This window comes from Martes martes (genome assembly GCF_963455335.1).
Source record: "Martes martes genome assembly, chromosome: 1".
NCBI lineage: Eukaryota > Metazoa > Chordata > Mammalia > Carnivora > Mustelidae > Martes > Martes martes.
The window spans coordinates 67,105,497-67,133,087 of record NC_137888.1 but is presented as its reverse complement, the minus strand read 5'-3'; the positions used below and the strand labels follow the sequence as shown (position 1 = coordinate 67,133,087).

At 46.0% G+C, this 27,591-nt stretch overlaps 2 protein-coding genes across 4 annotated transcripts in view; both read right to left on the bottom strand.

The window, feature by feature from the left end:
* The window catches only part of ZBTB38 (zinc finger and BTB domain containing 38), a 137,149-nt gene extending 130,983 nt beyond the window's left edge, over window positions 1–6,166 (bottom strand). The window contains exon 1 of one of the 2 annotated variants that reach the window (XR_013967906.1): window positions 5,751–6,166. The gene's annotated coding sequence lies outside the window, so the exon portion shown is untranslated. The remainder of the gene's footprint in view (window positions 1–5,750) is intronic. The other variant, XM_080822479.1, reaches the window with a different exon arrangement.
* Window positions 6,167–16,477: 10,311 nt separating this feature from the next.
* Window positions 16,478–27,591, bottom strand: part of PXYLP1 (2-phosphoxylose phosphatase 1) — a 72,534-nt gene continuing 61,420 nt past the window's right edge. For both annotated transcript variants that reach the window (XM_080794696.1, XM_080794697.1), the window contains exons 5-6: window positions 23,302–23,441; window positions 16,478–18,775 (exon numbers count right to left, since the gene is read on the bottom strand). In XM_080794696.1, the coding sequence (XP_080650822.1) occupies window positions 17,835–18,775; window positions 23,302–23,441 (1,081 nt within the window). In that variant the 3' untranslated portion in view covers window positions 16,478–17,834. The remainder of the gene's footprint in view (window positions 18,776–23,301; window positions 23,442–27,591) is intronic.

Genomic DNA, 27,591 nt, shown 5'->3' with positions numbered 1-27,591 from the left:
CTGAAGGCAGAGGCTTAACCCACTGAGCCACCCAGCTACCCCAGATGGTAGTAGTTTTATAGAAGGACAGGAAAGGCTGGCTATGCAATTGTTAGTTTAATGAAAACTACTGAAGTCACCTCATTACCGACCAATACTTCAGATCCAAAGGCAAAACTGAGAGCTCTATAAATACAGATACAAAATATGCCTTCCTTGTTCCTCATACACATGGTGCCACCTGGAAGGAGCAGAGGATATTAACCAGTCATAATTCCCCTATTAAATACAGACCTGAAATTGTAAATCTATCACAGGCGTTCATCTCCCTGAAGAAGTTGCTATGATCCATCTTAGAGGACATCACAAGGGAAAATTAGAACCTAAAGGAAATAATTTAGATGATGGGGCAGCAAAACTGTCTGCTCCAACTAGCTATGAGTATTATACCAGTGCTTAAGTCCCTTAAGCACTGTTGTTCCCACTTTTACTATGGAGGAGAACAATGGGGCGCTTGGGGAAGGATATACTAAAAATGCCAAGGGATGGTATAAAAATGGTAATGGAGAAATCTTTGGCCCTAAGGAAAAACAAAAGAAATTAGCAACAGGCCTGCACCGGGCTACTCATATGGGAAGAGAAACTTTACGGAATTTCACCAAACCCTTATTTGATGGAATAGGAATTAGAGCCATCTTACAAAAGGCACATAAATCTTGTGCAATATACGCCCGGGTTAACCCTGAAGATGCACTCTGACCACCCCCTATTTTAACACCTGTCCAAAGATGAGGATCATATCCCAGGGAAGACTGGTAAACTGATTTCACACAAATGCACCTTACAAGGATATAAATATTTATTCGTCTAGATAGTTACTTCTGCTGGATGGGTGGAAGTCTTCCCATGTAAGACAGAAAAGGCTACTGAAGTAACAAAGACTTTATTAAGGGAAATCATCCCTGGGTGTGGGTTCCTTCAATCTCTTCAAAGTGATAATGGCTCCTCTTTTACAGTGCAAATAACTCAACAGGCAGCCCAAACCCTTAAAATCAAATATTTTGTATATCCAGCCTGACATCTTCAATCATCAGGCAAAGTTGAAAAGGCTAATCATAATTTATTTTTTTAAAAAGTTTATTTATTTTAGAGAGAGAGTGAGCAGGGGCAGGGCAGAAGGACACAGAGAAGGAGAGAAGCAGACTCCCCACTGAACATAGAGCCTGAAGTGCGTCTCCATCTCATGACCCCGAGATCATGACCTGAGCCAAAATCAAGAATCAGAGGCTTAACCGACTACACCACCCAGGTGCCCAAGGCTAACCATAATTTAAAAAGACCTCTCACTAAGATAAGCATTGAAACACAAGAAAACTGAGTAACTTTTTACCGATAGGTGTCTTAAGCATAAGAACCACCCCACAAGAAAGATTAGGGGTAAACCCTTTTGAATTAATATATGGTAGGCCCTTCCTTAACTATTAACTTAACCTCGAACCCAGATTATAATAATCTGTTACATTTTTCATTAGAAGCTGGATTAATCCATAAAACTCTTAACAAATATGCCAATAAGGTACCGCCAAAACCGGACCCAAAGGAAATTCAAAATCCTTTGCAAGTAAACTCCAGAGAACTAGTCTATTTAAAATATTGGAAGGCAAACAATTCAGGAAAACTAATTCCTAAATGGAAAGGACCTTACAGGATCATATTAAGCATTCCACTATGGCAAATCCACAAGGTCACTTGACATGGAGTCTTATTTCTAGAATTAAATTTATATCCCCTTCAACAAGGATGACAATGAACTGGACAATGTGTCCTCATATTCCTGTGACCAGCAAAAGAGCTCAAATTCCTCTTCAAACAAGGAGATAAGAAAAAACGAAGGTCTTTTTTCTTTTACTTGCTATCTCCACACCATAACCAAGTGGTGAGTATTTTCAACAATGGGTACAATGTTGGGCTGAGCTACAAAACCAATCTTCATGCTGATTTGTGGCTTATGGTCCATATCAAAGACTTCAGGCCTCTGTTGGTGGGTTTTTCCATTACAAAGTACAGATTGGCATTATTTACATCAATACATAGCCAATATGATACATCACCCCAATACCAGCACATATAGGGATATTTCTATTACTGAAAAGGATGTTTCTTCCTGGCCTATGGTAAATGTTACATGTGACTCTCCAGGCCATAAGAGGCTTTTCTCTTATCCTCAAACTACCAAAATTTAAACTGAATATGTGAATCTACAGATTGGGGCTTACAACAACGAATTTCCCAACTACTAGTCCTTCCTATTGATAAACCGGGAAGGATTATATCAAATATGGGATGAATATATATAGCTTACTCCCACAGTAGGACAACTAAGCCAAAAGGCCCTTCCATGCTGGGAACAGAAAGAACCATACCCTTGATTTATGCCCAATGGTACTCACCAAATTAGATGGCTCTTCCCAGATGCCTGTGACCATACCATTACTTTATAGGCAACTGGTTTGCTACTGACTAGACAAGGTGACCAGGCTTCACACAGCTAGCACCTAATGAAACACAATGGTTATGTGGGCCAAATTTGAGGCCATGGCTTCCACCATGCTGGACTGGAAGATGTACTGTAGGTTATGCCTGAATGCATGGGCATTGCACTACAAGTATCACAAGTTCAGCTAATCTTCCATAACTAAAACAATGATGGACAAGATCTGTGTTCCTTTGGCATGACCATTTGATGTCTACTGTTCTTCCATCAGTAGGTTTAGAAGATGTCATATAGCACATGGATGCCCCTGATAAATCCACAATTAAGGCCTTAAATGACTCTTGAAATAGGATTATGGTATTAAACACTGAAATAACTCAAGTGTGTAAAGCAGTTCTACAAAACAGAATGGCATTAGATGTTGTAACAGCAGCACAAGGAGGAACATGTGCCATGATTAAAGTGGAATGTAGCGTCTACATTCAAGATTATGACCAAAATGTAACAAGATTACTTACTGATACGAATAATCAAATTGGGGCTCTTAAAGACCCTACATTGCCACTTAAGGACTGGCTACATTCCTGGTCAGGAGGGGGACTATGGCTCACATTAAAGGGTCTTCTCATTGCTTTTCTTATTTTCATTATAATAATCCTAATGTGTTTTGTCACTTTGTTCTCTATTGTTGAAATATATGCAAGAAATTCCTGACTCCTTCGCCCAGTTGGCAGATGACCCATACTACTTGAAACAAATATTTCCCAATGTCCTCTGGGGACTCTATAGTAATGGCCTTCCACAGCAGTTACTTGTAGGGACAGATAGTTAGCAATTTTGGTCCATAGGTAGGGACATCTCTACAACTCCTGTGAGCTTGAAGAAGTCACAGAAGATGAGGCCTTCACCCTTCAACAACCCTAAAGATTTAAGGACGGAACATTGGTCAGGGGGGAAATGATAAGGGATAAAAGCAGAAAAACATTCACTTTTGGCTCAAAAGGCTGGCCTATAGCCTGCATCCTTCCAATAAGGGTCACATATGTGCTGGTTGCTACATTCTTAAAAGATCTCATGACTACCTGTATATCTCACTTGATTGTTAGTATCGAACTGAAAGATAAGCACCAGAGAAACCTTGCAAAAGGTAGTTTTACGAGTAGAAATTCGAAGAAAACATTTTTAATCTAATACTCCCTGCACCCCCACCCCCAGCACTAAGCATACAAACACCAGTTTCATACAGCAAAACATGAAGTTCTGCCCATGGGTCCGGTCCCTATGTTACTTAAATAAAATTACTAAGTTGCACCATACAAAGTTTCAAGAATTCTTTCTTGACCCTTGTGTTTGAAGACCCCGCTAACACACCTAGGAACTTTTAAGGCCCTGCAAGAGCAAGCTCCACATTTCCGGAACAAAAAGTAAATATGTGTGTGGGAGTGCAGAAAGGGATTCTTCCATACTCAAGGGAACTGCTTCCAAATAATTCCCAGTAATAGTTAACTGGAGGACCTGAATTAATTTTTATTTTCCGATGCCATTGAAGGACCCTCTATTAGTTTTCTAGGGATGGCATGACAAAAAACCACAGACAAGGTTGTCTAAACAACATGTGTTCATTTTCTCATGGTTCTGGAGGATGTTAATTCAAGATCAAGATACCAGCAAGGGTTGGTGTCTTCTGAGGCCTTTCTCCTTGGTTTGCAGGTGGCTGCCCTCCTGCGGTATCCTCACATGGCCTTTTCTCTGTGTGTGCAAATACCTGGTGGGTTTTTGTGTGTGTGTCCAAATTTACTATTCATATAAGGAGAGCAGTCAGATTGGATTAGGGTCCACCTAAAATGGTCTCATTTTAACTTAAACACCTCCTTAAAGGCCCTATCTCCAAATACAGTCATATTTAAGTATGACTTTTTAGGGACAAAAATCAGCCCTTTACAGCCCTCTCCCTTTGTCGATTCTTGCTGTCTGGATGCCCTGTGATTCACTGTGTGGAAAACAGCATGAACCACAGAGAGAGCCAGTGACCACAGGGTCCTCTACTTCCTCAAAGAATGCTTGCCTCAAACCAAGAGAGAAGTGGAAGAGTCTTGGGATCTGTACCCCTTTATGGATACTTGCCCTCTATTAGAGACCCATCGTTCATGCACTCCCAGGATTTAGGGGATTTCCCTGCGTTTTCAGGGGTGACTAAGTTTCTACTTGAAGCAGCTGAAATATCTATTTTGTACCTGAGGATCACTGGAGAAAAGAACACGCCACTCAACATCAGAGTTTCCAGACTCGGGAATCTTTAAATTCTCAGGTTGCTTTTGGAAACAAACTACAATATGGTAACAGAGCCAAGATGAGAGGAAGTAAAAGAACTCTGCAAGGCACAGTTAGTAGCACTCCGAAAGTCAGTGTTTCCTGTTTGCTAGCAAACCTGATTCTTCCATAGGGGCCTTTTTCCATGTTAGTAAGTGCTGTAATGCCAGTGGCTAAGGTCAACTCGTTGAAGGGCAGGTGTTTCCATTTTACATTCCTAATCCCTGCCTGTCCCTCTCCTGAAGTTTCTTCCTTTCTAATCCCTCTTAATCCTCCTCCTGCTATTTGTTCTCACTTCCTCCCCCATCCTTTCAAGTGTCTCAGTTCCTCCAAACCTTGGTCCCTTCCCCTATCCCAGTCCCCACTCTACAGATCCCTCCCTTCACAGCCCAGTCATTTATCCCCTCCTTTTACGCCCGTTATGCCAGCTCCATTCATTAGGCCTAGTCCTCTAGCTCCTCCCACTCCGTCTAGCCCCTCCTCCTGCCCCACCCCCCCATCTGCTCTGCCGCACCTCAAAGGGAATGCAGACATTTTAATAGTAATAAACAGCTCAGTTGCCTACGGAAAAACAGTGTACCAATTTACTCACGTCAGTGTTGAATTCTATGAACGGGCTTTACGTCAGAAACCCTATGACTCTTTTTAACTATTTGATAGATTTTTTTTTGGTGAAAATAAATATCTTACTGCTGTTTTATCTTGTATTTTGATTACTAGTAAATCTTAAAACTGCTTTTTGTCGTTGTTGTTAAGTGTATTTCTGATTCTCTGAATTGCCTGTTCTTATCTTTGTCCGTTTTTCAACTGAGGTGCCTTTGTCTTACTGATTTATATTTGGACTATTAGTCTTTTATGTATCTCACGAATATTTTCTCTTCGCTGTCCCTTGTCTTCTGACTAACTGGGCTGAGACGGACTGCATATTCCTTAAAATGCTGTTACGTAAATACAACGGGATACTGACCAACTAAGATTCTGCAGAAATGGTCAACGTTGTTAAAAGAATTCCATCCAGTCTGAATTCCCAGCGGCAGACAGGCACTGCAGGGAACAGGGAGTATCCGGGGCTGCATAGCTGTGGGCCTCTAGCTGCAGAAACGCCCGGAGGTGGGCACCGAGTGTGGAGCCGCTGCAGGCCGGCCAAACCCAAACAGACCGGGAAAGCGCCCTGCGTAGACCGGCGGGCAGAAGGACGGCAACACTGCAGGGAGAAGCGCGGCAAGGCTGTGGCCAGGTCCTTTTCCCCCAAAGTCCCGGTTTCTCCGACTCAAGAACGACCTCTGGAGGTAAATACTCTACGAAACTCCGCTCCATTCTACCCATTCTGAAACCATCCCCACAGACTGGCTCGCCCCTCCCTTTTCGCTTTCGAGAAGACTCGCAGTTCCGGGGCGGGGACCCCACGGGCCTTTCTGGAAAATGAAGTCTCTCAGAAGGATTCTGGGAATCGTAGTTCCAACCCTCACTTTGCGCACGCGCACTTCTGTTTTCACCTTGCGGTGCCTGCTCTGCCCCCGCGGGTAAGATGCGCTGGCCTTCGAACTGAGTTGTCTTCGCCTCCTTGTCCCATGGGGTCCTGGGTTAGAACGGGCTTGGGTCTTCTGCCAGTTTTAATTGCAAATTGTAATTGGGCAATTACAGCGGTTTGTGAGAATCTCCAAGATGCTAGATGCCAGGGCAGTGCATTAGGGCCTGGAGGAAGAGGCATCAGAGCCAAAACCTTGGGGTGTGATTTAGGACTAGAACGAGGCCATGCGTCCAAATTCTGAGGCCTCGAGAGCCCAGAGACCCCAATGATCACGGCAACGACCTTGAAAGGACCTTTGAGTTACTGAGGAGATGGTGTCATCCTCTGACAGTCTATAGGTGTTCTCCCTTTCAGGCAGCTGTGTGCTGCGTCGCTTGTGGCTGTGGTTGGGAAGGGTCGCCAAGAGAGTGCATTGCGGACCAAGCTATGCCCAGGGAGATGTGATAAGAGCTCTTGGTGGAGGAGGCCTGGTGGCTCAGTTGGTTGAGCGTCTGCCTTCTGCTCAGGTCATGATCCCAGGGTCCTGGGATCAGTCCCACAGCCCAGTCCTTGCTCAGCAGGGAGCCTGCTTCTTCTGCCTGCCACTCCCCTAGCTTGTGCTCTCTCTCTGTGACGAGTAAATAATCTTTATTTTTTTTAAAAAGCTCATGGTGGCAGTGGCAGTGTGGACTGAAGTGGATGATGAGGGTTCAGGGTGAGGGAGGAGTTGAGGATTCCCAGATTTCTGGTGCGGGCTGCTGTCATGTCTGCAGATGATCTTGCTTTGTGAAATTCTTACTCCTAATCTGTCTCAACTCCAAAAAAAAAAAAAAAAAAAAAAAACCAAAAACACTCAAGGAGTCCTCAACTGAGCACATGTGCAAATTTATTCTCAAAACAATTCAAATGCATGCTTTGACCCAAAGGACATTCATTCACATACTCACACAGCTCTGTTATACCCACCCTTGTGAGCACACTTGATGTGAAAATACACACAGTTATATAGTTACCCATAATCATATACTCACATATACTACATGCCCCAGACGAGGGCCCTGGTAAATGCCCAAGATGCCCTGCCATCTTGGGCTATGTGTGGCCTCCAGACCAAAAGGACACACATTGATTCTTTGTGCTTCTCTGGAAACTTCACACACAGCTCTGTCTTTATCCTTCCTACTACATCATGTCCATTATGACTCTGACTTTTCCTAGTTATCTTCCTGCCACCCTGGCCTGATAGGAGGGATAAGTGGGGTTTGAATTCAGGAAAGGGTTTTGCTTATCTGAATGTTTGCTGAAGCTTTTCCCAGAGCAGTAATTCTGAACATGTCTGTGTGTGCTGGACTGTTAAGAATCCAATGAAATCTGTGAACTCTCTTCTCAGATAAACACAGCTATATATCCATACTATTTTGAGAACAAAATTGAGACCCATCTATTAATCCCTGGTTAAGAACCTCACTAGAGGTAGATCAGAAGGTCAGTTTTGCTCTTTGTAGTTTTCAAGTGGTGCTAGAGGGGATAAAAGTAGGACTCCAAGCCCCTAGAGGAGTCAGGGTATGAGGAAGGGGCAGCCTCTCCTTCCATCTTTCTGTTACCCTTAGTTATGGAGTTACACTGTCAGTCTGCAAGTTCTCTGCTGGGCTATCATTTAGCTGGTTAGTGGAAGAGTCAGCAGGCAGCTAGTTCAAGCCCATCAGATGTTTAGTTATTTAGTGTTAGTAGGTCATTTAAAAAGCCAGTAGGTCAGTCAAATGATTTGTGGTTTAGAAACTTAATCAGCCAACCGGCCAGTCATTTAGGGGTAATTTTTCAGATGGACAGTAGTCCATCAGGTCCATCAGTTGAAGGCCGATTTAATGATCAGCCCATTCATCAGGGAGCCAGTTGTTGAGAATGCCAAACAGCTGGGTCGCCAGTGGGACAAAGGGCAGCTGGGGTGAAACCATCTGGATGCTAAGTGTGTTTCTATTTGCTACATCCTGATGACGACAGTACACTAACACACACACCCCTGTGTTTGCCATTTTGCTTTGCATGGTTTCAGCTACCTGTGGTTGTGGTCTGTGGTTGGGAAGCATATGATCCTTCCTCTGGGTTATCATCAGGAGTTCAGTAGTAGCCTGACACTACATCACAGTGCCTACATTGTTCACTCACTTCATCTCATCATGTCAGCATTTTATGATCTCACATCATCATAAGGAGGAGGGTGAGTGCAGTACAAGAAGATATTTTGAGGGAAGAAGAGGTGAGGGAGAGAGACCTCATTCACAGAACTTTTATTACAGTATATTGTCATAATTGTTCCATTTCATCATTAATATTGTTAATTCTTATTGTGCCTAATTTATAAATTAAACTTTTCCATAGGTTCCTATGTATAGGAAAAAAACATCGTCTACGTAATGTTCGGTACTACCTGCATTTTGAGGTGTGCACTGGGGGTCTTGGAATGTTCCCTCAAGGATAAGTTTGGACTCCTGTATAGGCAAGCGGAGAGAAGAGTTGACTCCGAGGCCACCAGAGGGAGCTTTACGTCTCTGGGAAGGAGGCCTCCTCTCGTGCGGGGAGCCGGGAAAGAAAAAGCTGTAGGACAAGGGCCAGGCCGAGTTGCCAGTAGAGGGCAGTGTGGTTCCCCAGTCACATCCACATTGGGCCCCCTTCAGAGCTAAACTTGAGGCTTGTGGGAGCCCAACCTCTGGCCAGCAGGCTCCTGAAAGGATTTCTCCCCCAGGAAGTGCTCAACCAAGATATGCTTGACTCCTGAGCTAAGAGGAAGCTGGACGGCTGCTGACTAGGAGGACTTGCCAATCCCAGGCCCTGCTGCCAGGAGCATACCAGCCATGGGGGAGGAGGGAGAATGGAGGAGAAGCCCCTTACCCCTCTCTCTCCCAGAGCACAGAGGGGAGCAACTCCCCAAAGCTGAAGGCAGGATCTGTCTTCTGTCCAGGTGCATTTCACTTCCTGGGCTGCTTCTTCAGCTTCTCTAGGGGCCCAGGAGGGGCTAGGCCAATGGACCTAAGCCAGTGACTCCCATTTCTTTGCTGGGCTTCCTGGCAGCGGCTGCTTCTGCAATGGCCAGTAACTAAGACACAAAGATGGAGGTTAGATATAGACAATGAAGGCAGTGTGGGGAAAGGATGAGCTATGAGCTTGATTTCCCCTTGGGAATGGCTGAGATGTTTATATAAAGTGTCAGATATGGCCCTGGGCTCCAAGGCAGGGCTCAGAAGATTGGAGTTCTTTTCTCCCCCAAAGGGAAGTGCATGGGCCCAGGTAGTTGTATCTCATGGTTTTGTGTGGAGCATGAGGTTATGCCCTGAGATGGTCTTCCTGGCTTAATGGGCAAGGGCATAGTCTGGCTGCAGCTGGTTTGCTTATCAGAGCAGTTTAAAGAAAGAATAACTCGGGGACAGTAGTGACAGTAGAGGTGTCCTGTGTGCCTGGCGCTTTATGTACACTCTCCCAGGAGGTGTCATCCCCACTTTACAGACAGGGCATCTGAGGTCTCACAGCTGGGAAGTGGTATGGAACTGTTTTTGAACTCAATCTATGTGGTTCCAAGTCTCTTTCCCTTTCTGGGAAACCCAACTCCAGATACAACTGGGGAAGGAGAAGAAAGTGAAAGACTGGGAGGTTGCTAGGTCCTGAGAAGATTTGCTGGGGTGGGGATGGGCTCTGGACAGGAGAGGACTGTCCCCTTCAGAGATTCTGCAAACCTGGCCACCCACGTAGTGACATTAAAACCCTTTTCCTCTCTCCCAGGCACACACAAAATGTGTCAACAATGGCAGTCTGGGCACAATCGCTTCGGCCTTGCAAGTAACAAAGCTGGAGAGGTAAGTGGGAGTCAGACCATGAAGGGCCTCGTGAGTCACCTCAAGGAGCTTGGATTTCATCTAGAAGGTAGAGGAGGACCAAGGGGTTTTAACAAGGAGGGGCACGGTTTGATCTGTGCAGTCCAGACATCAGAGAGGAATCCTGAGTAAGGACTTAGTGTGTGAGTAAGCACTCACACATACTTTATGTTGGACTGGGGGGAATGTTTACTATGACGGTGTCATGATGATGAGCAAGGGCTTGGGAGTTGGCTGCTTTGACTCCCACTTCTGCCACTGCCCTGCTGTGGGGCCTTGGTGGGGGACCTCTCCTCTCGGTTTCTTTCTCCATCTGAAAAATGGGAGACAGTAAGGATGACTTCCAAGCCACAGTATGGTTTTGAGGCTGAAACAAGGTTTTGCTTCTAAAGCACAGCACAGTGCCCAAGACGCTGAGGCCTGTTAGGTCCGTGGTCAAAGGAATGAGACTGATACAAAGCGAAGGTCAAGCAAAGCTTTATTTCGCGCCAAGCATCAAGAATCAAACCGACCATTCGGGGCCGCCTCTTACAGAGAGAGCGACCACTCCCAGCCTCACAGACTAACTTTTATAGAACAAAGGCCATGTGGTTGAGCCTGGCCACACACAGCTGGCCAATGAGATTGTAACACATAGAGAAAGCTGCACAGTCATGCTAGGTCACACATGGGTGGCCAATTGAATTACAATTCACCCCATATTTGCTATTTGAACTAGCCTATCACCTTGGTCAGAATTGGCGCCCAAAAGTCACCCAAAAGACGGGGCCCACACTCCTTGGTAGCTAGGGAGTCAGTATGCGTGCTCCACTGATTGGATGTCTCCACCTGGCCCCACTCATCCCCGCGTTCGGGCTCTGTTGTCTCCACCTGACCTGACCCGCCCTTGTATTTGGGCTCTGTTATCAGGGACTGGTCGACCACATTCTACTGGTTTCCCGGACTTTCTTTTAAGTAAGTTCCCCGGGGTGGGGTGTGCAGGGTCAGTTTAAGTTTTACTGCATAAACAACAAAATCACTGTTTAACCATATGGAATTGCTCTTGCTAAATAGGCCCTTACTCAGTGAATGCCGACTCACCCTCACATCAAACACACCCCCTGCTCCACTCCCCATCCTCTCGGCCTCGTGTCTTTGTGGGCCACTGTTGCGGGGACTGGGCCTGGGACCTGACAGGATCTCATTCTCTTGCTTTCCACCCCAGGGGCTCTCGGATGCCAGAGAGCCCAGGTGAGCCCTCTGCCCTGATGCATGTTCAACCCAGTGTGTGGGGTAGAGAGCAAAGGATGGGAGTGAGAGATAAATGTCCCCCCTTCCCTAGTCTTCCTCCAGGTGAACCATTCAGGTGTGTCTCAGGTTTCTTAGGCAGTCCTGACTAGAGCAACCAGTCACCATATCAGCTCAGAATGCAGCTTCCCTGTAGCTTTCCCTCTCCCCTTTGTCCCCTTCCCTGTCTTTTGCTTCTGCTCCTTGGGACCACATTCCCTAATAAACATCTACACTTAAGATTTTGTTCTCAGGTGGCTTTCAGAACCCAGGCTAAAACAACCCACTGTAAGGTGATCCTACTTCCTTGGAAATGTTGCATTAGAAAAAAATGGGAAGAGGGGTACCTGGGTGGCTCAGTTGGTTAAGCATCTGCCTTCAGCTCAGGTCATGATCTCAGGGTCCTGGGATTGAGTCCCAGTTTGGGTCCCTGCTCAGTGAGGAGTCTGCTTCTCCCTTTCCCTCTTCCCTCCCTCCTGCTCATGTGCTCTCTCTCTCTCTCTCTCTCTCAAATAAATACAGTCTTTTTTAAAAATGGGAAGAGAAAGGAAAGGAGCTAGAAACATTAATGTAGCAGAGACCATTCCTTGGGGTAGGGTCCACTCTGCTATACCCCCAGTTTCAGGTTCTGCTAATTTGTCCTTTTCTTTTTAAACTCATTGAGTTGTTGTTTTTAAAGATTTTATTTATTTATTTAAACAAGCAGGCAGAGTGGTAGGCAGAGGCAGAGAGAGAAGCAGGGTCCCCGCTGAGCAAGGAGCCCAATGTGGGACTCGATCCCAGGACCCTGGGATCATGACCTGAGCCAAAGGCAGCGGCTTAACCAACTGAGCCACCCAGGTGTCCCTGATAATTTGCTTTTATGAGGGTGGTGGAGTAAGGGGGCAGAGGAAGCGGTGGACCAGGGGAGCTGGAAGGACTTTGTAGTCTGGGATGAGCCATGTTACAGCCCTGGATCTGCCACCTCCTACTGACTGTGGGATCCTGGGCAGATGTCCACCTCTGAGCATGTCTCCTCACCTACACAGTAAAGATAGAAAATGCTTACACATCTTGTAAGACATAAAGGCTAGGTCTGTTGAGTGCTTATTTAGCCCAGTGTCCAGCCCCTGGTGTGTGTTCAGTAAATGGGAAATCTTGGTATAACAGCTCTCTGTAATCAGTTTTGGGCTGTTCAGGATCAAGTTTCTCCTACTGCTTCTTGTGTGCTTACTTAACTTCCACAATAAAATAAGCCCCTCAAAGGCAGTGCTAGAAGAAATTTGTAATCAATAGATATGTTATCCCTTTCAAGTAAATGACACTAGTTGTTCTGCCCTGACTCGCAGAGGTCTCAGGCCCTAGAATTTGCTTGCCCTCTGCTGCAAGTTGGTTCCCAGGAGCAGACTCAGATAGGGATGGGTGTGGGAAGTGTATCAGGGAATGTTCTTGGGGCCAATGCTGCGAAGGAAGGGAAGACAGCAGGGGAGGCAGAAGTGAGCTGTGCTAACCCTGTGGGGAACACTGAAGTTGGGGTGGCCCTTCAGGGTTCTCCCTGGGCCTGATTGGAGACAGCAATGTGCCCAACAAAAATACTTTCCTAGATTCCTTTGCATTGGAGGTGGGCCAAGGGACCCTGTCCTGGCCAGTAAGATGTAAACAGCAGTCTGGTTTCCTGATGAAACGGTAGGGCCACTGGAGAAAATGAAAGGCTTAGTTTGCTTAACTACTGTATTCAGGTTTCTGTTGCATGGAACCCCAGAGTCCTAAATAGTTCTAAGAGCCACCGTCAAGTCCTGCTTAAGAACATGGACAGTAGCTTGGAGTCCCACCCCCGGCACACACTCGCTAGGCACGGGAAACCTTGACTGAGTCACTCTGTCAGACTTAACCTGTCTCTCAGAATTGGGAATGGTGGTACTCCCTAAAACGCGTCTCATGTCACACCACACAACCAGCCCGTCCCAGTGTGCCTGGATCTTGCTCAGTTTTAGCAAGGAGAGTCCTGCATGCTGAGACACTCGTCAGTCCCAGGCAAACGGCTGGCCTCCCTATTAAAACACAGCCCCAAACTACCCTATCTCCTTTACAGATACCAGACTGGGTCCTGAAGGCTAAAAATGATGTTTCATGCTATCTCCTAATGGCTGAATATAATATAGCATCACAGCCAAAATTAGTTTTACATTATATAAGTGGCTTTTTCTTAACAAAAACAGCAACCACAGATGGTCAGAGGCACCTTTGGAATAGTCTCCTGTTCATTTAGATTTAAATTTATAACAGTTGTAACCCCACTATGTTTTAGTACTACTTGATATTCATCAGCAAATATGGTATCTTGTAGGGTGGTTGGGAGGATTAAATTAGTCTAAAAAAAGCCCTGGTGGGTCACACAGCACACACACTGTCAAATTCACGGGGGTCATAGACGCTTGGGTTAGTTAGCCTCTAGGCTTTGAGTTTTCCTTTGGAAAAGTGACTTCATCCCCTGCCCCCCCCCCCACCAACTTCAGCCTCTTTCCTCATTTATATGAGGGGTAATAGGAACTTCTTGAGAGGGTTGTTGGGACTGATAAAGAAATGCCTGTGGGCGCCTGGGTGGCTCAGTGGGTTAAAGCCTCTGCCTTCAGCTCGGGTCATGATCCCGGGGTCCTGGGATAGAGCCCCACATCGGGCTCTCTGCTCAACAGGGAGCCTGCTTCCCCCTCTATCTCTGCCTGCCTCTCTGCCTGCTTGTGATCTCTCTCTGTGTCAAATAAATAAATAAAAATCTTAAAAAAAAAAAAGAAAGAAAGAAAGAAATGCTTGTGGGGCCCCTCAAGGGAAGCACTGAGCCCACAGCAGTGCTGTTATTACTCCGTTATTCAGAAGCCAGGCCTCAGGCCGCCCCCATGCTGAGGGGCTCTGCAGCTCTGGGTGGAACCAAGCTGACTCTCCAGGGCCACCCGCTGCTCCTCAAGGCCAGGCTCAGCTGGCAGATGGACTGCAGAGGTCAGGAAAGCCTGAGCAGACTCTAGGCATTCAGTGGGTTCCTCTTAAGCAGAAGCTGTTATTATTCATGAGACGGTCACAGGACAGACAGTATACAGGGGTGCAAGCCCAGCATTTAGTCCAGTGGCCTTGGGCAATGGCGGCTAACTGGCGCCCGGGCCAGAACTCTGGCCACCGTCCAAGCCAGAACCGCACTGTAAACCCTGGCTGTTCTTGGCTTTCGACTTGCGGCTATGTTTAAACACACTGGGCTACACCCACACTCGCTGGGCTGCTGCATCGGTTCAGGCTTCCTCAAGATTCGCAGAGATGGAAGCACGCATCCCTGCCTCTCCTGTCTCAGTCTAGGGGTCCTAGAGAGAGGAATCAGTCACATCTTTCCAAAGCCCAATTCTGCTGTGGCTTCAAAGACCCTCAAGTAGGCTTAATAGCAGTATAGAGTTCTTCAATTCTGTTTTGAAGTGAAAATGGAAAAATAATACTCCAGTATATTAATAATTATCTAGCAGTACTGAAAAAGGGTTAACTACTCAGTTGGGTTACAAAATTAACACATATAGCTGCTAGCTTCTGCTTGTTCTGTGTACCTCAAAAGCATGTGGCCCCATTCTAGTACCTTGGTTTTAAGTTTCAGTTTCACTCATTTTTAATGATATTTAAAGATTTATTTATTTGAGAGAAAGGGAGAGAGTCTTAAGCAGACTCCACCCTAAGCTCAGAGCCTGATGCTGAACTCAATCTCACATCTGCGTGGAAAATTTCTGGAGGAATGTCTGTCAAACATCCCACAGTGTTGTCTCTGGAGGTGGGAATAGAAGAGAATTTCACTTTTGAAGCTGTTTTCAGTATAGTCTGATTGTTTTCCAGTGTGCGTGTATTAATTTTAATCATAAAAACAAGAAAGCTGAATATGCACATGCACACGCCCACACCTGCCATGAACTAAGCCATCAAGACCACTGTCCAGAAACCAAGAACTAGATGCATTCATCTCAGCTCAATGATCAGCATTTGTTTATGGAGCGAGATGTCTTGGAACTTAATACTGAGGAAGATATGTAAATGATGTGCACACCTGAGGTCTTGAGAGGCAAAACCTTTAGCTACGCTTTTAATATCCAACATATTTACCTTTACCAATAGCTGTTTCAAACTGATTCTTCTTCCTTTTTTTAAGGTTTTATTTATTTGACAGACAGAGATCACAAGCAGGCAGAGACAGGCAGAGAGAGAGGGGGAAGCAGGCTCCCCGCTGAGCAGAGAGCCTGATGCATGCAGGGCTCGATCCCAGGACCCTGGGATCATGACCTGAGCTGAGAGCAGAGGCTTTAACTCACTGAGCCACCCAGGCACCCCCAAAATGATTCTTTTTAAAGATTTATTTGAAATACAGCGAGTGAGAGAGGGGTCCTCCTCCCACAAGAGCAGGGGGTGGGGTAGGGACAGAGGATGATGCGGGGGGTGGAGAGAATCTCAAGTAGACTCCCTGCTGAACCCAGGGCCTGAGAGCCTGATGTGCATGGCATAACTCCATCTCACAACTCTGAGATCATGACCTGGGCCAAAACCAAGAGGCAGATGCTTAACCGACTGAGCCACCCAGGTGCCCCTCAATCTGATTTTTAAAATATCTTCTGATCCACTTTTAGTTTTACATCTTCAAGCTGTGTTTAGCAGTTCTAATTCGGATATACTGTGAGTGGGAGCAAAAAACAACGGTTTTAACTACTCAAGAGACAACACGTAATTTTCAGCAATAAAAGGAGGAGTTAAGATAGATTTTAAACCACGCCAAGGCCGCTATCTGTGCACGGCCTCCCAGCCCATGGAGCCCGGATGCTGCTGTCAGAGCTGAAAGCCCTGGCCCTCCAGGCCCAGCACTGCTGTCCCTTTCCTCCATCTCTGGTGGGCCAGCATGGCCTCGCCTCCCTTTTCCACGCATACTGGGGAGTTCTTTAATTTAAACATTTTTACTTACACTAAATAAATAAATAAATAAATAAGTTTATAAAATTTGGGAACTTACTTGAAGAGAACTAGAATGCCTTGTAGGTACAAACCATGACGTATATGTATGAGTAGTCTTCAAAAATTTATTTATAGAAACAGACGTATCCAAAGGCAACATTAGACAAAAACAAAGAGGAAAGTGTGGAATGCCAAAGACACTTCAGAATCTCACTTGCACTTTACATTTCTTCACATGGAACTAGCACCATTTTAGTTCAGAAACCACAGATTTAATTACAATTGCTTCTAATATATAAAATATCTTAGAAAGATTATTTAGCTATCTATAACAAAGTTCTCCCAAAAGCTTATTTAAAAATCAATTAGAATTTACCATTTGAAGTTGATGCAGACGGTTAAAAATTGATCCAATTCTACAGCTTGTCAAAGGGAATGAGCCATAATTAGTTTTATTGGAAGAAAGTGCCTGAATTCAGCTTCTGGCTTCTTTCTAACCACCAAGCAGGTATGGTAAATTGAATTTTACCTAGGACTAAGAGCACATCTAAAACGGGTCTTAGAAAATAGTTCCCTAGACTATAAAAATACTAAATGGAATACAAAAATTTCAGCCTATACAGCAAATAGACTACAGCAGACAGATATTTAAAACATACCTACCATAATCATCGCGAACATCAAGTATTATTCTAATAATTTTTCTACGATTCATTCTGATTTTATGTTTATTTCCCCTCAAGTTTTGTTATCACATCAGCTACAGAGCAAATTCGGTGTTTCTCGCAGAAGTTCCTGGAGGCACCACTGAATAATTTTTTGTACTTAACTGGTTCTCAAAGTGCTGGAAGTGCAAATATAGCAGAGCCTGTGTTCTGAGATTAGGGGTCAGCAAACTCGGGCTGTGAATATAGCCACACTCATTTGTTTCCATGCTGTCTATGGTTGCTTTCACATCACATGACTGTATGTGGCCTCTGGGGCCCCAGAGTCCATAGTCTTTACTATCTGGCCCTGTATGGGAAAAATGTACCAACCCCTATTTATAGATAAATCACTTCGGGAATGGTTTTGCTGAACAGGGACAAGGCAAAACCACCCCAGATGAAGAAAATTTTGGTTGAGGTTTGCTGGTTCCATTGTATGCTACCCCTGCAGATCGAAATACTACACATATGAATTGGCAGCTCTGGGTATTGACATACCCTGTGGCATCATGAGCAAAGTCAGGCTACGATGTAAGTACCTTCCTCTTTCTATGAACTGGCAGTGATGTACCAAGTAACCCACGAACCCAATTATAGCAATGTGCTTCCAGTTCAACCCAATCATCCACGTGGCTCAAACATGATTTCTAGCCTTTATAAATCAATAGTCTTATACCCTTGACAATGGACAGATCTAGAAGTGGACCCTTCCCATCCCTCTGTATTGGCATAGATTCTATCAGCCCTGCACTGCCTCCCTTCTAGAATCCTTCCCTGTGACATGCATCGTAATAATTAGTACTACCGCTACTCCCCAGGGCCACAAACATGTCCCGCTTGACAAAGCGGACTAAGTTTTCAAGGGGGCACATGGGCTTGGAGGAATGCTTGTGGTGGTCCTGGCAAAAAGAGGTGTGGAATGTGACATCGATGCCATTATAAAGAATCCGGACAGAATGCTCACTTGGCTTTTCTCGGTCTTGCCAGAGCTCCAAGATCAACCTGGCTGCAAACCTTGGGAATCTGGCTTCCATCAGGCCCAAGGCGCTAAGAACCGGTGACAGAGTGACATCATGAGCAGAGTAGAGGGCAAAGACCTCCTCTCTCCTGCCCTCCGCGGCACGCTGCATCCGGTTGACGGTCTGGTTCAGGACAGGGTGGGCGCCCAGGAGCGCATAGCCCAAATAGAGCTTCTTCTCCCGCCTCTCTCTCTCATCCTCTATCTGGTGTGTCTTGATCACCTTGAAGTGCTCCATGTCGATACAGCCGTTCCTCGTGCATGGGAAGCTGACATTGTGGCAGAAGCGGCAGAGCATGGAGTCTATGGGGTTGGCAGCACGAAGTTGCTTGGTGGGGACGTCCACGATCCTGGCCATGTCCTCGTAGGTCCTCTCCAGCTGGCTGTTCTTCAGACGTAAGAGGTACTGCCGACGCTGCTCCTTTTCTAGGTACTGGTTTCTCATGGGGCAATAGCAGTTTCCGGAGCAGAAAAGAGCGCTTGGCTGGTGCCTGAAATGAATCTTCTTCCAGTCAAAATCTGGGAGAAAGCCATAAAGCAAGGCCAGCCCACTTTGTAGGGTCCGGCTTTTCCCAGTGGTCTCCAAGTAGAGGTGGTCTGTGGACCAGTCACTCGGCAGGAGTTTGTGTTTCTTTAGATAGATGTCCCTCAGCAGCTGGCCGTTCTGCAAATGCTGCACAACTCCTGAAACACAGGGACACAAACTGTCCTCACTACCAGCTCAGCAGGAGCAGCAGCAAAGGGAGACTGAGTCAGGGGCCGACTCTGCAGTGCTTTCCATTAGTGCGTGGGAATATAATCAAAACCAGCATGTGGAAGCTACAGGAATGGGTTGTGTGAACTCACGAGGGGAGCCCCTTGGGATTATCCAGGAAGGGATGAAGGAGGCGTTGTGACTGGGGGGCCTCAGAGGGCAGCTGTCAAGCCTCCTGGCAGATGTCAAGGCTGTAACTGGCATGGGCTTAAGAAGAGCCTTCTCCCTCCTCCCCAGGGACACAGTATTCTTTAGTGTGCAGGGAGGGCCCATGGAAATCAGACAGGTAAAGAGAAAAAGGTGCTGCTGGCTGCTTAGTCCTCTCACTGTTGGGGGGTTCTCTCCTTTGCCTCATTCTCCCTACTCTCCCAAGTGAAGGCTTGCTGCTCACCTTCTAGGTACATTCTGCCTAAGCCTCCTGGGGCATTACCTGCTCATCAAGGACATTCTGTCTGTGGAGATATGGAATGCTCTTTCAGACTCCCGGATAGAGTATTTGGGAAAAACAAAGTGCAGAACAGTACATTTATTATACTCCTTTTAAATAAAAATGAGGGAAAAATAAGAATGTGTATTTGCAGTTGTTTGTGTTTTACATAAAGAAACTTCGGAAGGATGCATAAGAAACCGGTATTACCTGGGGAGACAGGGGTACAGAAATGGGCAAATAGAACATGGATAGGAACAAGAATTTTAAATTTACCTGCCAACTAAAAGTTTAAAAAGTTTTAGTCTTAAACTACCCCAGTATGGTAACAAATTATCTTGGGGGAAAAAAAAACAACCCAAAAAACAAAGAAAAGAAAAGCCTTATCTTCAAGTAGGAGAAGACAATCCCAGATGAAAGCAAGCTTACCCTCCAGGCAGCAGGATGTAGGGGGATGGAATCCTAGTAACAGATCTGCATTCTCTGAGGGTCAACCACACGCAGCCCCCCACCCCGACCAGGTCATGACCAAGGTTGCTTATTCAGATGCCCAAATTGTGTGAAAACCCGAGACAATTTGAGGCTGAGATGTGTGAGACAGAAGGCACGGCACTGGCCCAGGAAGGGGAACAGCTCAGGAAAACATTACAAAGGACGTCTGCATCCCATTCTGAAGGAAGTATATCGAGCACAGAATTCCCTCAGAGATCTGGGCTGACACAGGTCTTACGCATTTCCAAAATGGTTTGCAAAAAGAGACAAAACATGATGACAAACATTAAGAATCTGTGTCTGGCCCCAGTTGGCCTCTGGGCCCACCTTATATCTCCAGGTTGCATATCTTAGGGTTGAGTGCTTCCCATGTCCAGACCTTTTTCCATTCAACCTCATAAAAACCCAATAAAGTAGGCATATTATTATTTCCCCCATTTTCTTTATTTTTCAGCCAAGGAAACTGAGGCCCTGAGCCAATCACTTTTAAGAGGTCGCAGAGCTGGCACTCAGCCCCATGTGGGCCCAACCTTGCCCTCCTAGTCCCTGCTCGCAGCACCTTCTCCCCTGTCTTTACAGGCAGAAATACGAAGTTCTAGCCATTTAGGGCCTCTTAATGTCTCCAAACCCAGCCTGCATCTTTATGACCTTGGTCATGCCCTTCACCTTTCTCAGCCTATAGAAATCCTCACCCGGTGCCTGGCTCCAATATGGCCTGCTCTGTAGCCTTCCTTCTTCCTCCCCCAGGTCAGACCAAGAATTCCTTTCTGTTCCCATTCCACAGGCTCTCCAGGACTTGAGCTGCAATTGCCGAGCCCAGCACATGCTAGCACCGTGCCAGGCACTTGACACACGCTAATCTCACTCACCACCGGCCCTGGGGGTAGGGGGCATCTGCAGTCCGTCCCATGGGCCCCTTCTACTCCGCAGCCTGCGTTTCTTCCGCAGGTTGCAATAGCACGGTGAGTCGCCTCCGCCTCCATGCCCGCTGTCCCGTAGCAGCTGCGTGCGGGCTCCTTTAGGACAAGGCAGGGAGCATCTGTTCATCCCGCCCCTCCCCACCCCTCTACACTCAGCAGCTGCCAAAGCATCTTGAATAAGAGTAGGCACTAATGATCAGGCCTCCATAGTTACTGTGGGGCGCCCATAGTGTTTCAGTTATAAATGGTTATTCTAACAGCTATGCATTTTTAATGAAATTTAAAATAGAAGATAAAAGTGAGCATTAAAAGAGAATTAGGGAACAGGAGCAAACAGTAGCGTGAAAATGATTTCTTGAATAATGTTGTTAGAAAACGATGTAGATAATAGATGACTGAGAAGAAAGGTAGGAATGAATGAGTGTCTCTAAATGTGTGAGGGCCAGCTCCCCCCAACTCTTCTCAGGGAACAGCCCCTGGATCGAGAGGCTGGGTAGGCCCCCACTGCTCAGTGCACAGTCCCCATGACCTCTGAGCCAGCTGATGGACACTGACCCCTAAAGGACCCTGTCAGATTTTCTTCCTCTCACTCTCTCTCAAGAATTTGGACTTGCCGTTCATCTCTAGGTGAGGCTAGGACGGTCCCTCTGTAGAGAGACACAAAGCAAAACTACAGAGCTGGGACAAACAGATTTCTTATTCCTGGTTCCAATCTCTGGAGGCCTGGTCATATTCTTGCCTTCAGAGTCTGGAGTCACCCTGAATCCATATAATAAATGTCCCTCTTTTGCTGGAGTTGGTTTCTGTCACTTGCCACCAGAGGGTCTAACCAATGGTTCTCAACAAGCATGGCTCTGCTGTCAGGGAGGGTTTGGGGGTTGAGTTGTCACAATAATACAGGGAGGAACATTCTGGACACCTACTGGGTGGGGGCCACGGAGCTAGACAGTCTCCCCAAAGAACTGTTCTCTGACCCATGTAGCTTTTGACGGTACTACGGGATATTACCACATGTGAAAAACCTGTTTAAATACTTTAGCCCAGAACCTGCGTCATAAATACAAAATCATTTTTGCACATCATTAATGTCCACTGATTTTTTCCAGAAATACAAGAGAAATTAAGGGACATCTGTATTTTATTTTGATCAGAACTTGTCAAAAAAATCATGTCCCCAAATGTGATGTTAAGAGTCCCCAGTATAATATCCCTTTGTCTGCATTTGTAATAGTCACAGTTGCCAATCTACATTTAAGCATAAACAACCGACTGTGTCATTTTGTTTCCTAGTGAGAGTGTGCTCAAACTTCTGTACTGAGACACACAGCATTGTATAATAAATTCATTTCCTTTTGTTTCTCCTTTATATTATAGTTAGGGTACCTGATATAACTGCTCTTCTTTACAATTTTGTAACTAGAAAGGTTCTAATTATATTTGAATTTCACTTCAGGAGAGTTAAGGGAGCACCACAAGATACTTGTTACAGAACGGGGGTGGTTGGTCTGGTTGGATGCGAACTCCTGTTTTAAACTACTGCAGACCTTGAGCACATGGAACTGATAATCAAAAGCTTTTGACAAAACTCCTTATTCAAGGCTAGTCTTCCAGAGCCTTCAGTTCAGCCCACTCTGTCACCATATTCTCCCCAATAATAATGGTTTCTAAAACATGGCAAAACTCTGCAGGGCCAACTACAGGACACAGACCTCCCTTCCATCGGAGCTGAGGTCCCACAGTACTGGTGGGACGAGGAAACAACATGGCCAATAGGTCCTCCCGATTCTCCCAAAAAGGCTGGTGACCACACAAAGGTCCTTTGAGGTCCCAGACTGAAGTAGGAAGAAGCTAGGACCTACTGGGGGCCTCCCAGTTCCTTCTCTTCCTGACGGAGGTAGCCCCACGGTTAACTTGCCAACCTGCCCCGACAGGGAACTGGCTGTGTGAGGGTACGAGCACGGCTGCAGAGGGAAAGCTGGGCTTCTGGGAGGGACAAATTCAGCCCAACTCTGTGCTCACTAGGGATCCACCCCACGTGTTTGCTTCTGAGATCTCGCACACAAAAACTTATCAGGTCATTTTCTTTGGAGTTTCTAAGAACATGGGATTAGTTATATCCATTATAGTCCAGCAATAGTGGGATAATTAACATGTAGACCCCAGAAATGATGCTGTTAACCAATGTTTATCAATAGGGAAAGATGATCACAATGTACTGTTCAATGAAAAAGTGGGTTATCAAAGAGTGTGATTAGTAAGATACTACTGTGTGTGCATGTGTGCACGCACATAAATGAAAAAGGATGACTAATTTCTTCAGTGGACTGGGATTATGGGTACTTTAAACTCTTCTTCCTTTTGCTCAACTGTCTTTCCTAATTTCTTTTCCATGGCCATATACTGCTCTTGCACTAAGAAAAAGGGTTATTTTTAATTTTTAGAAATTGGAGGTTTACTTAGATACCTTGGTGGACTCAGGCGCCTGACTCTGGCCTGAGGTGCCAGTCCTCAGTTGTCCCTGTGAGCCCAGAGCGCCTTGCCCAGGAGCATTCACTCCAATGTATGCCACACGGAGGAGGGCGCAGGAGATGGGGTGAGCCGAGGCTGTCACACATACCTGTCTGGGTGAGCTCTCCCATCTCACACAGTGGGTGATTGGGGTAAAGAGGCAGGGAGTGTAAGGGGCTTTCGAAAGAGGCTCCAGATCCTTTCGACATGTGACTAACGAAAGCTTCCAGTTTCGGGTGATACGGTTTCCTAAAGAGAGAACACAGAGAATCATTGGTCACTATGCTTCCGAACAGTCCACAAGGGTTTCCACTTCAGCCAGCAGAAACCCTGCTCATCCATAATAACAGGTCCTGGCTCAGTCACTTTGATTTTTTTTTTTTTTAAGATTTTATTTATTTATTTTGAGAAAGCATGCACAGGAGCAGGGGGAGGGACAGAGGGAGAGGAAGGAGAGCAGCAGATCCCCTGCTGAGCACAGAGCCTGCCAGGCCAGCGCCACCTGGCTGGATCTCAGGACCCTGAGGTCATGACCTGAGCCAAAATTAAGAGTCTGAAGCTTAACTGACTGACCCACCCAGGCGCCCTTGGCACAATCAACTTTTTTTTTTTTTCTTTAAAAGGCCTTATTTATTTATTTGTGAGAGAGAGAAAGCACGCAAGTGAGCACACAAGCTGGGGGAGTGGCAGGCAGAAGGAAAGGGAGAAGCAGGCTTCCCGATGAGCAGGGAGCCTGATGTAGGGCTCGATCCTGGGACTATGACCTGACCCAAAGGCAGACACTTAACCAACTGAGCCACTCAGGAGCTCTTGGCTCAATAATTTTGAAATTCCAGTATCATTACTGCCCGACACCTGACATTCCATGGGGCCAACATGGGTCTCTAACCTCTGCTGCAGCGTCCATCATCCTGGGCACTGGGGGAGTCAGCTTTGCCCTCCACCTCCCACATCCCCAACCTGCACCCCTCCTGTTTTTCCTTCCTCGGGAGGCTACCCACTGCCCCCAGACAGTCACGCCCAGGCTGGGAGTCCTCCTTGATTTCTCCCTCCCCTTCTCCCATGCATGCCATCTGCCACCCAATCCTGCAGCTGTGTCCTCCTGGGGCTTCTCTGCCCCTCTCTCCTGCACCCCTGCAGCCACTGCCTGGGTTCTGGCCCAGGCAGCTTTTGTCTGGAAAGCATGGGCTCCTTTCTGGCCTACCTGTGGCCTAATCTTGCCTTCTCCACAGCCTGAGATCTACCTAAAAGCCAGGCTGGCTCTCCCTGTTCCTGTGCACCGCCCCCTGCCCCCAGGACTGGTGCGTGGCTCTGTCCTGGCCCCACCTCACTTTGAGGCTAGGGCCCCCCACCCTATCCATTCTAATGTTGGGCTCTGGTCCCACATAACCAAGTGCCTTCTGTCCCCCCAACACACCTTGTTCTTCATTGTGTCTGAGACTTTCCCCATGCTGCCCCTTCCTCCTAGCAAACCTACCTCAGACTTCACCCTCAGGAATTTTTTTTTTTTAAGATTTTATTTATTTATTTGACAGACAGGGATCACAAGTAGGCAGAGAGGCAGGCAGAGAGAGAGGAAGAAGCAGGCTCCCCAATGAGCAGACAGCCTGATGTGGGGCTTGATCCCAGGACCCTGGGATCATGACCTGAGCCGAAGGCAGAGGCTTTAACCCACTGAGCCACCCAGGCGCCCCCACCCTCAGGAATTTTTAACTCACCTCTGAGAAATCTCCTTTGAAGAAAACTAGCTGACTATGAACCAAGATCTCTACAGCTCTCTACAGTTCACTCTGCATTTTGCACATACAGTATCTCATTATATGTGGGGTGGTAACAAAGATGTAACAAAGATGTAAAAAACCATCTTTTTTTAATAATACCTGACCTATATTTCTGCCATGAAGTACATGGGGTAAATCAAGATTTAATTTATCTTTATGGTTGCTAATATATACTTTCTCTGAATAATGAAATGACCTATAAATACGTACACATTTTCTCCAAATAATGAGATGACCTATGAATGTACACACCTTTTCTTTGAATAATGAAATGGCCTATGATGAATGTATACACATTCTCCAGTTGAACGGAAGTGAACAGATAAGACGAGTTCCCAGGTAAGCTAAATCAGCATGAAAAGAAGCAAGGACTAATTGTTCTAATGGCAGACCTCTCCTGTTTGAAAGCCCGGTTAACTCTGGCTGCTAAAATGCTCTATCTTTCAAAAACATAAAACTAAAAAAGAGCCCATCTTTAAAAAAATGTTTTAAAATTAGAGAATGCTTACCCTGACACAGTATAGTCTGATCATCCTGGATTGCTGCAGGGCACTGTGTCTCTCCATAAAAACAGAGGGTCTGTTATTATTCCTGGGGCTAAATCACATAAATATTTGCAAACTGGGGAATAAGAGATCCAGACTGACAATGAGGCTGCCAATATGAATCCCCGTTAACAAAGCTATCTATCAACAGGAGTCAAATGTTCTGCTCCAGGCCATTATTTCAGGTTGGTGATTTTTGAGGCTCTGAGAAGGCTTTGCTGCCAATTTCAGGAATGAAATTTCACTACAGGAAGTGTTTGCTGAGCTATTCCAGCTTTTCGGAGCATCTGACTGCTTAATGATATGCTAACATCTAACTGTATATATGACAATTTGGTTTTGGTCTGGAAAGATGGTGGTTCATGGAAGAAAAACTTCACTTACAGGAGAGAGAGCAAATGGCCGGATCTTTTTCAACAAGAAGAGGACAAGGTAACCTGAGTCCCTGGGCCTGTCCTGGATTGAAATGACCAGGTCCTACCTGCCGAGTCCTCAGCTCCACCCCCCAGCCAAGAGGGTACTGGGCACTAGGCAGATAATCCAAAAACACGTGTGAATGAATTCGACTGGGAATTACCCCATCCTAAGATGCTTCACGAAAAGGCCAAGCTTCCCATGGCAGTGAATATGGCAAAGTCCTATCCTGGTTTATTAGGATATTCATATTTCGATGGAAATATGAACAAAACTGCTAATTGTGACAAAGACTCTCTTTGAGTAAACTATAGTTAGGCTCCTCTGAACCCTCTTTCCAACTAGGCTTCAACCTTTGGACTTTCATATTCTTTGAACTTGTGCACTCAGTTTTAGCAAAAATCCTGCTAAGTAGGAGTTAGCCAGAATCTCCCGCTCTTGGTATCTGATCAACTTCCTCATCTAAAAAAAAATTCCTCATCCCCCAGGTGGTATCTGCTCACCCTGGCCTGCCTTTAGCAATCTCCTCACCCTTGAGGTTTCCTCTCCGTCATTTTCCATCCACTGACCTCCACCCTGCTCCTTGGCTATAAATTCCCACTGCCCATGTTGTATTTGGAATTGAGCCTAGTTCTAAACGCAGATCTCTTTTCCCCTACTGCATTAGTTCCTGAATACCATCTGTTTTGACTGCTACTAACTACTGTCCAGCTCCGGTTTTTCTTAAACAGTTGTATGCTAAAATCTGTTCTCCTCTGGGGCGCCTGGGTGGTTCAGTTGGTTAAGCACGTGACCCTTGATTTTGGCTCAGGTCATGATCTCAGGGTCCTGAGATGGAGCCCCATGTTGGGCTGCATGCTCAGTGGGGAATCTGCTGGAGATTCTCTTCCTCTCCCCTCTGCCCTGCCTCCACTTGCGTGTGCTTTCCCTCTCTTTCAAATAAATAAATCTTAAAAAAAGAATCTATTGTCTTCTTCTTGGGAAATGGGTTAGATCCCATTTCTGAGGTCCTACATGGTATTCAGTAATAGAATGGAAGGATGTATCCCTCTACTGGGTTTAGGATTTCAGATCATGGGGTGCCCCATGCATTATTTTCCCTCCCAGTGCCTACTAGGTAGCCATAGCAGCAATCAGGTTCAGTCATGTAGACATCCCTAGGGCATGATGGGAGCCATGACCTGGAAGGGACCTGGGGCCCAAAATGACCAAGTGGAGCCACTTCATATGACCTGGATCACTCATCTCAGACCCTCACACAAGGCAAAGATAAACTCTGCTATTTGAGGCAATGTATTCTTCAATCTCTTTGTTACCAAAGGCTAGCCTTAGTCTGACCAACACAGAAATGATCATATCTGTCATGGTGAATTTTTTTTCTTTTCAGGAAAAACTCTGGTAATTGCAGCCCCACTGGACATCTACTTGCCTACTGAAAATCAAAAGAATTAAAGGTGCTACTATCTTAAGGCTTCATACAATTCACTTCCAGAGTTCTTATTTACATTTTTGTATACATTGTTTACATCCCTCTGTGCCACAAAGCTTGACACAGAACCCCGAGGCTAATCTATACAGCCATGAGAAAATTTACTGTGCTTTAGCTATAATCGGAGCAATTACTGAGTCCTGCCAGAACATTAAAACAGAGAAGAGGTA